The following is an 18,070-nucleotide window of genomic DNA, read 5'->3' on the forward strand; positions in this document are numbered from 1 at the left end:
ATCTTAACTGTTTTACAATCCCAGATGCACTGAAGCCATCCTTGGAATAGTGGAAAGGGGGAATGGTGCTGTAGTCGTCTACTGTAGAAGAGTTTTTGAAAGCTAGGTTTAGAATTTTGGCCTTCTGTTTATCATCATCAGTTACATTACCCATACTGTCAGCAAGAGAAGGTATTGAATTATTTGTAGAGTTCATAGATCTTAGGTACAACCAAAATTTTTGGGGTTATTTTTAGAATCTGCAGATAAAATATTGCTTTCAAATTCGTTATAAGAATCTCTCACTGTCCTGACAGCTGCTTTCAGTTCGCATAATTTCTGTTTGTCAGCGGGGCAGTGACTACATTTAAAACGACTGTGCAAAATTATCTGCTTTCTCAGCAACTTCGTAATAAGTTTGTTGTACCAAGGTGGGTCCTTTCCCTCCCCTATGTTTTTGCTAGGCAACTACTTTTCTAGCACATGGTGGACAATACCTTTAAATTCCGACCAAAGACCTCAATATCTTTGTGTCCCACGGTAAATGCTTGGAGCTGACTATGAAGATATTCATTAATGACACTTTTATTGACATAGAAGCCACAACGACATTATGTTTGCTAATACCTTCTTCTATATTACTTCCTCAAAAAGATACAGTCTGTTTGTCACCAAGATATCTAATATGTTCGCATCTCAAGTTGGTTTTCTAACCAATTGCTCAAGGTTGTATGTTGAGGCCGTTGCTAGAATAACTTCACACGAATCTTTGCTTCTGCCCCCTGTGATAAATGTGCAATTTTCAGTCAGTGGATGCCAGATTAGTCTCCACCTATAACTAATGGATAATTTGGATATTTACTTCCTATATACTCAAGACTTTCCCTGAAACATTCTGCGATGTTTGTTGCGGTTGCTGGTGGTCTATAAAAACATTCTAATACAATGGTCAATCCTTGTCTGATTGACAGCTTTTCACAGTCCGACCCAGTATTGATCTCAGCTGCGTTTAAGCAGCTTGTAACTGCAATCAACACACCGCCTCCCGTAGCATCAGTCCTATCCTTCCTAAACATTGTCCAGTCAGAGTTCCAAATTTCACTGCTTATTATGTCTGTTTTCAACCAGCTTTCGGTACCTAATACAATATTGGCATTGCTACTGTTTATTTCAGAGAATAACTCGGGGATCGTGCTACAGACATTTCAACAATTTACTAACATGAGATAAAGCATATTTAAATCCCGCCCCTCCCCCTTCCCGCGAAGTTTTGAATTTTGATTGAAGAACTTGCAGAAGTTTTGCCACTCTATTTGTTAAGTTGCATAGTTTTTTTGCTTTCTTCATTTGTTCTTGCCTGTGGTGAAATAAACTTATTCTGAAAAGTTAGGTAGTTCCCATACTTCTTTATGCCCTACTGTTTTCAGTAAGCATTTAAAAGAAGTTTGTTCATCTATTTACCACTGATTGACTAATGGGTTTTCCTTTCATTGTTTCAGTCCTATGATAATTTTACAATTGATTCCTAAATATATTTTTTTCTTTTTTTCTAACTAGACTCTGGGTGAGCCCATAAAGATGAGGCGTCAAGAATTCGAACAGCGCTCTTGGGTACTAGAGGAATTTGGAGCGGCCCTTCAGTTAACTCGGAAGGCAGTAGATCAGTGGAGAGCTGGAGAAGAGCGATATAACCATTTGGCGGAAGCTGATATGCAGCAGGTTGAGCAGAAAGTTGAACAGTGCCACAGATGGTTAGAGGAGAAGAGGTCCCAACTGGCTTCAACACCACGTACTCAAAATCCACCAATTACTGTTGCACAGATTAGGCAAGAGAAGCAGGTAGCAAGTCATTTCAAATTCATAACATAATAAATAAATAAATAAATAAATAAATAAAATGGTTTAATGTTGTTTTTCCACATATGCGTGTAATCTATATTTAAAGTATCACTTTTATTTCCTTGCAGGCTTTTGACAGTGCTGTAAGTCCGGTACTGAACAAACCAAAACCCAAAGTGGAGCCGCCGCCGCAACAGAGTAAAGAGGGTGAAACCAAAGATGCTCAGGGTGATAGTTCGAAAACAAATTCCCAGAATGAGCAGACGGAGGAAAAGATGGATGTAGAATAAATTGCAATAGATTGCATTCTAACATGGCATTAAATATGACGCGTTCATTTAAAACTGATAACTTTATTTATTATTGCAGTGAGTTAATGCAATAAAGTTGTCAAGGTGAATATGTTGGTGACTGTTAAAGAAATGCGAGAGGTTAAACATAACAAACTGACACAGCTGCTGATGCAGTTGCACGCTTGACAGTAGTTTCACATTGTGTCGGCTGCTAACATCTTCAGGAATTTAAATATCACATTACGTGTGTTGTTCCTGTGAATTGCTGTACAGAAGTCATTGCTCCAATTCAGGGTACCTGTTAATACAACAACTGGTGCCCTTGTATATGAAGTCAGTATTGTTGCACATTATTCCTGCAAGAATGTTAATTGTTCTGAAGACGTCTCATAAATGTTTTTTTGTAAGCATAAAGAGTGTCCTTCTGTGTTTGTGCAGTTCGGCTGTTTGCATATGTTTCGCATGCAACTGAAGCTATCAAATTGCTTTCTTCCCATTGTTCCTTAAGCCACTTCATTTTTTTCTGTGTAGTAGGAGGCCTACCACTTAAACCAGGTGCATAAAACTTTAGAAACTGTTTGATTTTATCTAATAAGTTAATGCATCTGAGCAAACTGAACATAATGCATTTAAATATTATAATAAATTGCAGTGAAATTTGTTGTAAATGTGTTTTTTTTTGTTTGTTTGTTCTATTACCTACTGCTGAGTCGTATACTCAACTTCCAGCAAATCTCCTTTTTGAAGTATCCAATTCAAAAACAGATCTGAAAAGATGGTTTATTGGTAGCTTTGGACATAGTTTCAGGATATCAATTTTGTGAAAAGATGGGTTCAACATCTTTGATTGGGTCTATGGATAGTAAATAATGAAGGTAAGGGTTCAGAGAGCTAAGGTCAAGGGGAAAAAGATATAAGAAGGCAGTTAGCAACAAGATTAACCCTGCTGGGAAAGAGTAATTACATTTTTGTGAAGAATGGAGAATCAAAATGTGTCTGTAACAATTAGAAAGAGTTGTTTTCCTTTAGAAGGACTAGGTCAAGTTTGATTCTGTCGAAAATGAATGGATCTCTCAAACCTTGTCCAACCCCCCCCCCCCCCCCCCCCCCCCCAGTGATCACTTAAGAAATCGTGAAACTCCTAGTGTCCCCTTTTGCTGTAGGTTCTGTATTTGCAGCCATGTGCAGAAACTGATTCATTGCACTTTCCTTACTTATTTCTCCACCTAGGAGTGAAGATTTGGAAGTGCATCTTCCAAAACTTCAGATATGTGTGTCTTTGGCTTCCTGTTCACATCTTCGTACTCATCTCTTACGCAAACATGTACATATTTATCCATTTAGTTCTGTCTACTGGAGTGTAAGCCTTTAAACTTTCCTTCGTGATCAGGCACAGATATCTTCCGTATGTCCAGTCTCTTGCAATATTTCTGTATTCACTGTTTCTTAACATCTGGTGTGTGTGTGTGTGTGTGTGTGTGTGTGTGTGTGTGTGTGTGTGTGTGTTTGGTGTTGTTTTTTTTTTTTTTTTCCTGTTGAAAGTTCTACATATCTCTTATAAGCCCTCCACTTTTTTAAAGTTATGAGATCCACCTATAACTTTCATACTTGGCATATTCGTGGTCTCTGTGGTAGTCCTGTTAAAGATACAGTAAACTCTAATGAAGTAAAAGAAAAGAAACATGTAAAAGCCTGCGATTTCTACCAACAGATGACAAGTTTGATATTGTTCAGCTTGTGCCTCACATCTGTTTGAATGTCGTTCATCGTAAAAGTGTCTCCTTCATGTGAATTTCTGCACTTTCATTTTTTGGTAGGTTCGTATTGATAACACCAAGTCTAGTCACACGTGAGGTCTGCATTTTTTATTCCAATCAAATCATGGCAGACACCCACACATCATTTTTGTTTGGGAGTCGAGATGTGAGAGACAAACTCTGCATACACTTTACTCTTTTTCAGAACATTTCTAGAGAATGTCTTGAACACTTAATTTAAAAGGGTTGCTCTGTTGAGATTTGTTGTATAATACAGCCACATGTCCACTGCCTGCTCACAACTGACTGGTCAAAGAACAACTGTTGGTCAAACAAACAACCATTGTTCAGCTTAGAGCTAATGCTGCCTATATAATTACTGCTCTGGTATTGCTTACAGATGAGGAATAAAATAAGTCTTGGAGCTTTGTGGATGGACTATGTATTTTGCCTCCCAAGCTGTTGCCATCTTAAAGTAGATGATGTGCGAGCTTACATTTGCATGTAACTCATTATAGGTTCTGAAGTAATTTGGTTGATACCTTTATGACAAGAAAGTTGAGCAAACGTGTGTACAGTTAGTTGTGTTATGTGAAAATGAAAGACAGAAATTATCACAGTGCAGTTAATAAAACTTACCATTGAAAACATTTGTGCTGTGAGGTAATAAACTGGAATTTATGGGGGTTATACTGTTACAGTGGTTGTGTGGAACCTTGTGTATCTCTAGATGAAGATGTAGCTGCCTTGGGCTTGGGAAAGAATCTGTAGTTAATTAGACATCTATTGTTAGAAATGAATGAAACAGAGTGCAGTTTAACAAGGAAGCATTTGTTGGTCTGCCAGCATCTTTGTTTTACAAAACTATGAAATCATCAATAGAAGGCTTCAAACTTGCCTCAGTCGAGAAGACAGAGATTGCAAGACGAAGTTAATCTATTTGAATATTTGGGGAAGGAATCAGACAATGATCCTTTGATAACCTCTCTCTCTCTCTCTCTCTCTCTCTCTCTCTCTCTCTCTCTCTCTCCTTTTAGGATTGTGTCTTCTGTCTTCAGTAATTGCAGAAACACATACCAGATCGCCAAGTGAAAGATACTTCTTCCACAGATGCCGAATTTTGCTTTCCAGAATTCCAACTGCCCCATTTTTTCCACACTGTGTTTAGCATGAAGTACTTTCACTGCAAATTTTGCAACAATAAGAAATTAACAGCCCTATCAACTTAACCATGTGGTTATTTTCTTCTGTGGCAACTTTCAGTAGTTTTAAAATATCTTTGTGGTATATATGTTGTAGATGCCATAGTAATTTACGAATGTGGAATCTTCCTTTAACATTGACCTTTTTCTCATTACCATTATAAATTTGTCAGTATTATTAGTTAGCATTAGGTGATCACCAGCATTCCAATGGGCAGAGAACTCATGAAGTGTAACTTAGTGTGAACGAACAGTTAGAGATTTAGATGCACTCATTGTATCCAAAGACATGCAAGCCACATACAAAAAACATCTGGAACATGCTGCTGTTCCAGCAGTAGGCATAAAAATGCAATTGACACATTGGTATGTGCAACTGATGAAGCTCCCATTGGGCCTACGATAACATATGGTAGTTTACATTTTTACACCTTGTCCCCCTCAAGAATGGAAAGAGATGCTAATGTCATTTCAAATTTATTTCATACTCATCTGAGCTTCACATAAAGTATTGTACAGTCCAAAACTTATTGAATGTAAATTAATACATTATTTCTTCTTCACATTTTTTAAAACAAATATGCTTGCTTGACTAGTCATTTTGTATTGACAGGGAAGAATAGTGATAGGTAATTTGTTACACTGTCAAAAAAATTAATACTACTTCAAAATTGTGTGGCAGAAGGGTCAAAACTAGTTTTCTTTTCTCTATGGGAAGCAAAGATTGTATTAAAAATTAACTCCAAGATCGGATTATTTGTTGCCCCACCTCACCTCAACCCTGAGATATATATATATGTGTCTATCGACCTGCCAGCGCTTTCGTTCGGTAAGTCACATCATCTTTGTTTTTTTATATATATATATATATATATATATATATATATATATATAGTTATAATAGAGGGAAACATTCCACGTAGGAAATATATATCTAAAAACAAAGATGATGTGACTTACCAAATGAAAGTGCTGGCAGGTCGACAGACACACAAACATACACACAAAATTCAAGCTTTCGCAACAAACTGTTGCCTCATCAGGAAAGAGGGAAGGAGAGGGAAAGACGAAAGGATGTGGGTTTTAAGGGAGAGGGTAAGGAGTCATTCCAATCCCGGGAGCGGAAAGACTTACCTTAGGGGGAAAAAAGGACGGGTATACACTCGCACACACACACATATCCATCCACACATATACAGACACAAGCAGACGTGTGTGTGTGCGAGTGTATACCCGTCCTTTTTTTCCCCCTAAGGTAAGTCTTTCCGCTCCCGGGATTGGAATGACTCCTTACCCTCTCCCTTAAAACCCACATCCTTTCGTCTCTCCCTCTCCTTCCCTCTTTCCTGATGAGGCAACAGTTTGTTGCGAAAGCTTGAATTTTGTGTGTGTGTTTGTGTTTGTTTGTGTGTCTGTCGACCTGCCAGCACTTTCATTTGGTAAGTCACATCATCTTTGTTTTTAGATATACATTTCCTACATGGAATGTTTCCCTCTATTATATATATATATGCTTGGTAATAGCTACCAATACTACAAAAAGTGCCCAAAATCAAAATTAAAGGAAATTTGGCAGAGTACCTCAGTTCATGAAGGCTGTTGAGCCACCTGACATGACTGTGTGGTATACTAATTTTCAATTTGCAGATGAGAAAGGTTTTCTCAGAAGGGGCTTCATCCTACAGAAATAATGTCAAGGGCTGTAACAACATGTATGGAGATTTCAATCTCCCCCCCCCCTCTCTCTCTCTCTCTCTCTCTTTTTAATCTGTACTGGATTTAGTACAGCTTGAAATTTTGATATACTTTCAAATATGTCGAAGAACTAAATTGAGTTGTCAACAATTGTAATATGAGCTTACTGAATGTGTGCAAAGTAAATATGCCATTCCTAAAATATCTCAAAAATTGTTACAGCAGCTTAAATGTGAAATGTGTTGTTCATTGTTGTTGGAGTAAAGGTAGTAGTTATTCATTGTTGAGAGGGGGGTGGGTATTTAAAAGGACATCCGATGGCAGTTTGAAAAGTAGTCTGTCTACTGTCTAGTGTTTGGGAGTTCAAGGAAGCATCTTTGTATCTTTTCCTCTTCACTACAAGTTGCCAGTTGTTAAGAGTAAAATTATATTGAATAGAAACTGTAGCAAATGGACATATAAGTCCAGTTTCTGTATACTTCTTCATCTTTATTAAATGTCTTTTTTGCTGAGGACTGTAACATGATCAAGTAAAGTATGCGCCTTAGGATGGGGGCAGCTTACCCACACCCCCCCCCCCCCCCTCCCTCTCTCTCTCCTCTTGTAATGCAACGTGTGTGGTAGAGGGGGGCAGGCTGCTGCTGTACGCAGGCACAGTTGGTACAAGAGGAAAATCAAGAATAAAAGAATAGTCTTTCACAGTTGGTCTTACTACATTTTATAAGGAAGAAATACAATTGTGAAAATGTTGTGAAAATACTAAAGATAATAACTTATTGACTGAAAGTAAAAAATGATAAATATGTACAATAACACTAAAAAGCTGTCTTGTTATTGTTTCCCACCTTGATCTCTTGTGTCCATGCTGTTGTTATTGGGGAGTACTACTGACTACGGATCACATTTTAACATTTGGATTTAAGGTGTCAATGTTGCTCCAGGTACACACATTATTTGGTTGAGTCACACAGTGTTAATCTTCTAGGTGATAAAACATACTTCTACATATCTAATCTGTAAAAGATTGTGAAGTGCATGTCAGAGAGTACTTCCCATTTCAGTTGCTTATGGAGCAGAGCACGGGAAGAATGATTGCTTGGATGTTTGTGCATGTGTGCTGTAATTTCTTTTCTCATCTTAAAGATGCTTCTGGAAGCAGTACATAGAGTGTTGTACTATTTTCATAGATACTTCACTTTATGCTATATTTTAAAACTTCAGATAAGCTTTCACAAAATATTTGACTTCTGTGTAAGACTATCAGCCAGTTCATGTTCCTGATCATCTCAATGACTCATCTCAATGACAGAAGTAAAAAAATCTTATAACCATACTTGCTGCCCTTCTTTGTATTTATTCAATTTTAAAAAAGCTTTGTAGCTATTTACAGGGTGTTACAAAAAGGTACGGCCAAACTTTCAGGAAACATTCCTCACACAAAGAAAGAAAAGATGTTCTGTGGACATGTCCAGAAACGCTTACTTTCAATGTTAGAGCTCATTTTATTACTTCCCTTCAAATCACATTAATCATGGAATGGAAACACACAGCAACAGAACGTACCAGCGTGACTTCAAACACTTTGTTACAGGAAATGTTCAAAATGTCCTCCGTTTTTTAGCGAGGATACATGCATCCACCCTCTGTCGCATGGAATCCCTGATGCGCTGATGCACCTCTGGAGAATGGCATATTGTATCACAGCCGTCCACAATACGAGCACGTAGAGTCTCTACATTTCGGTTGCGCAGACAAGAGCGTTCAAATGCCCCCACAAATGAAAGTCAAGAGGGTTGAGGTGAGGAGAGCACGGAGGCCATGGAATTGGTCCGCCTCTACCAATCCATCGGTCACCGAAACTGTTGTTGAGAAGCGTACGAACACTTCGACTGAAATGTGCAGGAGCTCCATCGTGCATGAACCACATGTTGTGTCGTACTTGTAAAGGCACATGTTCTAGCAGCACAGGTAGGGTATCCCGTATGAAATCATGATAACGTGCTCCATTGAGCTTAGGTGGAAGAACATGGGGTCCAATCAAGACATCACCAACAATGCCTGCCCAAACGTTCACAGAAAATCTGTGTTGATGACGTGATTGCACAATTGCGTGCGGACTCTCGTCAGCCCGCACATGTTGATTGTGAAAATTCACAATTTGATCTCGTTGGAATGAAGCCTCATCCGTAAAGAGAACATTTGCACTGAAATGAGGATTGACACATTGTCGGATGAACCATTTGCAGAAGTGTACCCGTGGAGGCCAATCAGCTGCTGATAGTCCCCGTACACGGTACGGAAACAACTGGTTCTCCCGTAGCACTCTCCATACAGTGGCGTGGTCAACTTTACCTTGTACAGCAGCAACTTCTCTGACACTGACATTAGGGTTATCGTCAACTGCACGAAGAATTGCCTCGTCCATTGCAAGTGTCCTTGTCGTTCTAGGTCTTCCCCAGTCGCGGGTCGTAGGCTGGAATGTTCCGTGCTCCCTAAGACGCCGATCAATTGCTTCGAACGTCTTCCTGTCGGGACACCTTCGTTCTGGAAATCTGTCTCGATACAAACGTATCGCGTCATGGCTATTGCCCCGTGCTAATCCATACATCAAATGGGCATCTGCCAACTCCGCATTTGTAAACATTGCACTGACTGCAAAACCACGTTCGTAATAAACACTAACCTGTTGATGCTACGTACTGATGTGCTTGATGCTAGTACTGTAGAGCAATGAGTCGCATGTCAACACAAGCACCGAAGTCAACATTACCTTCCTTCAATTGGGCCAACTGGCGGTGAATCGAGGAAGTACAGTACATACAGACGAAACTAAAATGAGCTCTAACATGGAAATTAAGCGTTTCGGGACACGTGTCCACATAACATATTTTCTTTATTTGTGTGTGAGGAATGTTTCCTGAAAGTTTGGCCGTACCTTTTTGTAACACCCTGTATATAAGGACACAGTTTAATGAATGGTATGTTCACATTCAGGTGTGTGTGTGTGTGTGTGTGTGTGTGTGTGTGTGTGTGTGTGTGTTTTCCACATAATTCTCAAGTGTAATTCTAGTGAAAGTAATTCAAAACCCAGTGCATAAAGTGCACCCACTCCTGATAAAATTGCACGTAAAATAACCTGGCATTCTTTGGAAATTACATGAGCGTGAAAACTGGAATGAAATTTAGATCTTACTGCTCTGTGTTTCATTGATGCTGTGGACGAAATGTCAAACTTTTGTGTCCTCATATATTATGCAGTATTGAATACCACTAAGCTGACAGCTTATTTTGTTATTAGCCACTTTACAATTTTGGTGACGTTATTAACACTCAGAAAAGTGGTGATGCAGAAAACTTACTCCCCCACCCCCCAAAAAAATAGTTATACATTATTAAAAGGATGTTTATAGTGCAATAATATAGGGATACAAATTTCCCTCATATGCAGATAAATTGAAACAACATATCTTGGCTTCGATTTGACTGTAATATTAGGTCCTTCTGGTTCACAAACAGAACAAGTAAACCAAAGAGTTGTTGATCTTGTCTGTCTATCCGAATTGAACTAATATAAATCTTTTGGGTTCCCAGTTTAGGGTGCCATTTTGACAAACTCATTTGGCTGGAAACCTGAGAGCTATATATCAGAAAGCTAGTAAATGTTTTAGTACACTTATCAGTTAAGGCATTTCACCTATTCACTCAATTTTACTAGACTTAGTTACAACATTGTACATTCAAAAAAGAAAACTAAAAATGGGAAAAAAGTCATCACTGAGAAATTATGTGAATGGGATAGAGATCAGTAGATGTGATCTACATGTACAGACAAATAATCATGGTTTTAGAAAAACTGGGTGATTCTTTCAAGAGAAAGAGATTGGCGAATTGAGCAAGTCGATAGTGCATTGGTCCACCTCTGGCTCTTTTGCAAGCAGTTATTCAGCTTGACTGTGATTGATAGTTGTTGGATGTCCTCCTGAGGGATACCATGCAATATTCTGTCCTTGGCATGTTAGATTGTCAGAAACCTGAGCTGGTTCGAGGGTCCTGCCCATAATGCTCTAAGATTCTCAGTGGGGGAGGTCAGGCAACCTGGCTTGCTGAGGTAGGGTTTGGCAAGAACAAATACAACAAGCAGTAGAATTTTTTGCCATGTGTGGGTGGGTCATTGTCATGGAAAGCCCAGGATGAATTGCCATGAATGGCAACAAAACGGTGCATAGAATATTGTCGACATACCAGCAGATGACAACAAAAGGGGTCATGCTACAAAAATTGCACCCCAAGCCATTGCTCCTGGTCAGTGAGGCATATGGCTGGCAACAGACAAGTTGGTATCCCACCACTGTCCAGGGCATCTCCAGATATGTCTTTGCTGATCATTGGGGGTCAGTTCAAAATAGGACTCATCACTGAAGACAATTCTACCCCATTCAATGATATTCCAGGCCGAAGATGCATCTGGAGATGCATCAGACAGTGGTGGGATACCCATAGACTGTCACCCGCCATACAGCCCAAAAACCAGGAGTGATGGTCTGGCGGTACCATTTCTGCTCATAGTGTGACCCTTTTGGTTGTCATGTGTGGCAACTGCTTATAGTTGCAGCTTAGTTTGTAGATCACAGCTGCTTTCACAGGTAGCCCTGCCTTGATGGGATAGTAGATGCCAGTGATCATGCTAGAGTCGGTGATGGTGAGAGGATGTATGGAACAGGTCTGGCATGTAGGTATGTTGCAAGTATATAAGCCACGAGGCAAGGGGTGGAATGGGATTGGACAAGGATAGTGTGTAGGTTCTGACGGGTGGCAGAATACCTCTGTGGGAGGAGTGGATAGGATATTCCTCATTCCTGGGCATGATGAGAGTGGTACCGAGTCACAAAGGGAGTGCTCCTTTGTGGCTGGACAATGGGTGTCTGGGAGGTGGTAGATACCAGGAGAGATGAGGCACAAATCTGTTTCTGTAAGAGGATGGAAGGGTAATTGTGATGTGTGAAGGCCTCATTGAGACCCTTTGTGTATTTGGAGAGGGACTGATTGTCACTGCAGATGTGACTGTTTGGCTAGGCTATATGGGAGGAACGTGGTGCAGAATGGGTGGCAACTGTTGAAGTCCAGCCATTGATGATGGTGGTAGGTAGATTGATAGACAGACTGATGTAGCCATCCATGAGGGGGAGGTCAGCATCAGTGAAGGTGGCTTCTTGTGTTGAGGATTAGATGAAGCAAATGGGGGAGAAAATGTTGAGGTTGTGAAAGAATATGGATAGGGTGTCCTTACTCTTGGCCCAGATTACAAAATTGTCATCAGTGAATCTGAATGAGGTGGGGAGTTTGGGATTCTGGGTGATTAGGAAGGATTCCCTAAGATGGGCCATAAATAGTTTGGCACAGATGATGCCATGCAGGTGCCCGTTGCTGTACCATGGATGTGGTTGTAGATGATGCCACTAAAGGTAAAGTAATTGTGGGTGAGAATAAAGTTGTCATTGTGACCAAAAAGGAAGCTGTGGGTGTGGAGTCAGTTGGCCATGAAGCAGCACTCCTTTCATGACTCATTACCACTCGGGACTGGAGAAACAATCACATTCTCTGCCAGGGTTTAGAGTATCTCCTTTTGTTCCCTAAAATGAGGGATATCCTGCCCACTATCCTTCCAAACCTTCCCACAGCATTCCACCACCCACCAGACCTACACAGTATCCTCCTCAATCGCAACTCCATTCCTGCCCCAACCCCTTGTCTCATTGCTCATACATGAGGGGCAGTTGAGAAGTTTTTAGATGGAGATAGTTACCGTAATGTCTAAAACAAACAACCCCATCTACTTTTATGGTGACCCTTTGTGGGTATGCAAGTCAAATTTCACAGCTCCAGCTTTGTCAGTTTTGCCGCAAGGGTGTGTTGTACATCATAGTGTAAGAAAAATGGTGAATATCGAATCAAGAAATGTACTGTGACTGAATATCTTCATTTGACGTGAATAACACCCAAGGAAATTGCGGAGGACATGCGGAATACATTTAAGGACAGTCCTCCGTCGCATGTAACAGTGAAAAACTGGGTGTCTGACTTCAAACGTGGAAGGAGTAGTGTGGAAGATGTGCCAAGGAACGGAAGACCTGTCACCATTGCCACTGATGAAACAGTGACTGCAGTTCACAATAAGATTTTGCAGGATTGTCGAACAACATTGCAGCACATTGAAATCACATTTGGTATGTCCCGTGGGTGTGCTCATGACATGGTTGTGGATATTTTGGTGATACAGAAATTTTAATCTTGGTGAGTCCTGAAAGACTTGACTGTAGATCAGAGACGGGAGCGTGTCCAGTGTTGTGAAGAAATTGTCTGCCAATTTGAAGCAGATAAAGATGGCTTTCATGCAAGGTACGTGGCAGTGGATGAAATGTGGGTTCACCATTTTGATCCTGAGACAAAACAATGGAAACGTCCTTCATCCCCTACCCTAAAAATATTCTGGGTGCAGAAATCAGCCAGTGAGGTGATGGCCTCAGTCTTCTGGGGTGCCGAAGGAGCAATTGTGGTGGATTACTTGCAGACCGGCATAACTATCAATGCATCATATTATTGCACTCTCCTATGCCATTTAAGAGAAGAGAAGAGAAGAGAAAAAAAATAATAAAGGCACGGAAAATTTGCGCGCGGAATTCTTTCGCATCAGGACAACACACCGGCACACAAAGCCTTCACAGCACTGTAAACTCTGCATGACTGCAGGTTTGAATTGTTACGTCATCTGTCATATTCTCCAAATTGGCTCCATCAGACATTTTTCTTTTCCCAAACCTAAAAAGGACCTCAATAGATGGCAATTTGACAGTGATGATGCAGTGATTGACACTATGAACGCTTGTGTAAGCGTACGCTTCCGCGGCCGTTGTCTTCTTCAATAAAATTCTTCAGGGTATCAGACCACATCGTCATAATTTAAAATGCACCAACGTTTCGGCCAACGTTGCAGCTAGCCTTCATCAGGGCCTTACGTTAACTGCTAAATGAACACACTTGGTTCCTTAAATAGCTGCCCGAGAAAACCGTGTCGTTAATTGATTGGCTATAAATGGAGGAGGAGGAGAGGTGAAAGGTATGCTTTATTGGTGCTGAAATAGCTGTTTTCTATTGGTCTTTGTATTAATCCACCCCATTGGAGGAGACGGACGAATAGCGAACAGGTGATGGCTGTGACGTCACACTGTTTCCATGCTGTCCAGAAGCCGGCTGCAGTGTGCCATTGCTTTGTGTGCTCGCGACCACTACTGCGGCTCTCCGCGTGTCTGCATGGGCCGCCACGGCTCTGCCGCCGCTCCATAGCCCTGCTATTGCAGGCAGCCAAGACCTCGGAAGCTTGTACCCGTCCTCTCTATTCATGTTGGCGGGTCTTTTGGCTCCCTAATCTTTCTTTTGAAAGTGAGAGGCTGTTTCGCCAGGACGCGGGCTTCTTGAAAAAATATTGGTTTCCCGCACTCGTCTCGGTGTTCCGCCACTGCTGACTTAGTGTGTTGTTTCAGGCGGATATATCTTTCATGTTCCGAGAGCCTTGTGCTAATTGCACGTCCCGTCTCACCTATGTAGACTAATCCACACGCACAACCAATTTCATACACGCCAGCTGTGTGTAGTTTGTCAACTGCATCCTTGGTAGAACCGAGCATGTCTGATATTTTGTTTCTGCTTCGGAAAATTGGTTTAATGTCGGCTTTTCGTAGAATTTTGCCAATACGTTCGGTGACCCCTTGTACATATGGTAACACAGCAATGCTCTGTGCCTCCTTCTCCTCTTCCCTATTAGTCTTCTCCCTTGTCGACATGGTGCTGTCTATCATCTGCTTTCCATAGCCATTAGTTCCGAAGATGGACCTGAGGCGTTCAAGTTCTGTCTTCAGATGTTCTTCGTCGCTTATCCTGTACGCTCTCTTCGTTAGCGTGTGCAGGGCGGACTTCTTCTGCGTGGGGTGATGGTGGGAGGAGGCGTGAAGGTACCTGTCCGTATTGGTTGGTTTCCTATACACTTTGTGGCCAAGTTTACCATCAGGTTTTCGATAAACTTCCACTTCCACTGTTGTCCTCCTCCAGGTCACTTACATAGGATAGGGGAAAAGGGCTAAGCAAACTTATGTGGTGCTTCTACAGAATAGACAAACAAGTTTTTTCTATATTAGGGCAAACGATAAAAGCTACAAATTTCACTGTTGTAGATACTGACAACTGGATAGTAATTAATGTTCTCTCAGATTAAGTTTCAAAGAAATGCCAGGATTTGCTAAGTTGAAAACAGCAAGTTTCTCTTTTAAGAGAAAGTGACACATGATATGCTGAGCATACATTAGTCAGCTGAAGGTTATAAATTGTAAGGTTACCTGTGGGCTTCTGCATATAAACAGTGACATCATACCATATGTATAACCTTTTAATGCATCTATCAGTAATGGTGACAATCTTTGGAAGGAGAGGAACAGAGTTTTTACTTGTTTCATGATCAAGTAAGGCAAATGTAGGAACTGCAGAAAACAATGGCTGCCCCCAAGCTGCACTTAGATGGTACGCCACTGCCCATTAGGTAAGATTGCATTTTAGTTGTTTTTCCTCCTCCGTCAGTGCTGTAGTAGCTTGTCACTCTGTAAATTTTGGCATTCCGTATTAGATCCGTACCAATCTGATGCTTTCCTGGCACTAGGTTGACAGTGCAGACATTCCTTATGCCATTTGCAACTACTGCGGCATTCTCTTGTGGCCATGTCATACTCAAAAATGGTGTCCTGAATTTGGTACACACCAATAAGGTGCTGTTCCTGTGTCCTAACATGCTGCAGCAATATCTTGAGGTGGTAGCTGCTGGTCCCAGGTTGTGTGGTGCCTAAGGTTTCGGGTGATTGACAGTGTCACCAGAAAAGTGAGGTACTGCTGAACCTGAGAGCAGACATAATACGGAATACCAGATGGTGGCTACCACAACAAGAGATTGCTGCAACGTACATGGACATATGCAACTCCAACAGCAGCCTAATGCCACACACAGAAAGAGCACCTTGCAGGTACATACTGAGTTCAGAATGCTAGGAGTGTGCAATGGCCACAAGGGAAAGCCGCAGTGGCTGTGAATAGCATAAGGAATGTCTACAGTGTCACAATAGTGCCGGGCCTAGTGGATGCAGACCTAATATGGAATGCCATGGGGCAGCTGCAGCAGGGGCAAAGGGAAGAGGGAATGCCTGAAGACAGATAACACCACAAGAAACAGCCACAGTAGGCATAGTGAATGCCAGGCACCACCCAGGCATAAATGCGGGACCCAGCCAGCAAAGTGAACTGTCTCAGGAAACATGCTGAGATGCAACATCGAAATATCCGGATGGGAAGATGCAGACCACCGACAAATACCCAGTTCTACAAGATGGGGACAACAGTATAGTTTTCAAGGATCTCTGTGCAATGTTAATATTATTAGATTCTAAGTGATGGCTATCTGGATGATGGTGATGATAATAATAACAACTCACAAAACCAGCATGGCAACACAGGCTACACATCAGAACAGAAAAACTGAGAAAAGACATCGGACAGGTAACACAATTTATAAGAAATGAAATATCAGACAAAAAACGAAAAAGGTTTGGTAAAATCTCCCAACAAGAAGCAATAGAGCAATTAGATGAAAAGAAGCAGAAATTACAAGCATTGGCCAAACGATTTAGAAGATACAAAAAAAGTGAAAATAGAAGGAAACAAAACCAAACATTCAACACAAACCAAAAGAAATTTTATCAGACAATAGATAACACACACATTAAAATAGACAACCCACCAAACATAACAGACATGGAACACTTCTGTAGCAACATATGGTCAAACCCGGTACAACATAAGACATGCACACTGGATACAAGCAGAAACAGACTCATACGAGATGATACCACAAATGCCTGAAGTGATAATTTTGCAACATTAAGTCACCCGAGCAATTAATTCTACGCACAATTGGAAAGCCCCTGGAAAAGATAAAATAGCAAATTTCTGGCTAAAGAAGTTCACCTCAACACATTCACATCTAACTAAATTATTTAACAGTTACATTGCAGACCCATACACAGTCCCTGATACATTTACACAAGGAATAACTTATCTGAAACCTAAAGATCAGGTAGACACAGAAAACCCAGCAAAATATTGCCCCATAACATGCCTACCAACAATATACAAAATATTAACTTCAGTCATTACACAGAAATTAATGACACATACAACACACAACAAAATTATAAATGAAGAACAAGAAGGCTGCTGCAAAGGAGCACAAGGATGTAAAGAGCAGCTGATAATAGATGCAGAGGTGACATATCAAGCTAAAACTAAACAAAGGTCACTACACTACGCATACATTGATTACCAAAAAGCTTTAGACAGTGTACCCCATTCATGGTTACTACAAATATTGGAAATATACAAAGTAGATCCTAAATTGATACAGTTCCTAAACATAGTAATGAAAAATTGGAAAACCACACTTAATATCCAAACAATTTCAAATAATATCACATCACAGCTTAATCTGTATTAAGCGTGGAATATACCAAGGAGACTCACTAAGTCCTTTCTGGTTCTGCCTTGCTCTGAACCCACTATCCAACATGCTAAATTATGGATGTAATATTACTGGAACATACTAACACAAAATCACACATTTGCTATACATGGATGATCTAAAACTACTGGCAGCAACAAATCAACAATTCAGCCAATTACTAAAGATAACAGCAGTATTCAGCAATGATATAAATATGGCTTTTGGAACAGACAAATGTAAGAAAAATAGCTTAGTCAAGGGAAAACACACTAAACAAGAAGATTACATATTGGATAACCACAGAAACTGCATAGAAGCGATGGAAAAAACAGATGCCTATAAATAACTGGGATACATACAAAAAATAGGAATAGATAATACAAATATTGAAGAAGAACTAAAAGAAATATAGACAAAGACTAACAAAAATACTGAAAATAGAATTGACAGAAAGGGGGAAAAAAAGTGCTATAAATACTTATGCTATACCAATATTGACCTACTCATTTGGAGTAGTGAAATGGAGTAACACAGACCTAGAAGCACTCAATACACTTACACGATCAGAATGCCATAAATATAGAATACATCACATACATTCAGCAACAGAAATATTCACATCAAACAGAAAGGAAGGGGAATTATCGACATAAAAAAAACCTACATTATGGACAGGCAGACTATTTAAGAAAATTCTTTATAGAACAAGCAGAA

The 18,070-nt window shown here is 40.4% G+C and overlaps 1 protein-coding gene across 2 annotated transcripts in view; it reads left to right on the top strand.

Annotated features, from left to right (window-relative positions):
• Nucleotides 1-2,779, top strand: part of LOC126475476 (heat shock 70 kDa protein 4) — a 73,997-nt gene extending 71,218 nt beyond the window's left edge. For both annotated transcript variants that reach the window (XM_050103368.1, XM_050103369.1), the window contains exons 12-13: nucleotides 1,537-1,818; nucleotides 1,947-2,779. In XM_050103368.1, the coding sequence (XP_049959325.1) occupies nucleotides 1,537-1,818; nucleotides 1,947-2,108 (444 nt within the window). In that variant the 3' untranslated portion in view covers nucleotides 2,109-2,779. The remainder of the gene's footprint in view (nucleotides 1-1,536; nucleotides 1,819-1,946) is intronic.
• Nucleotides 2,780-18,070: the final 15,291 nt, after the last annotated feature.

This window comes from Schistocerca serialis, chromosome 4 (genome assembly GCF_023864345.2).
Source record: "Schistocerca serialis cubense isolate TAMUIC-IGC-003099 chromosome 4, iqSchSeri2.2, whole genome shotgun sequence".
NCBI lineage: Eukaryota > Metazoa > Arthropoda > Insecta > Orthoptera > Acrididae > Schistocerca > Schistocerca serialis.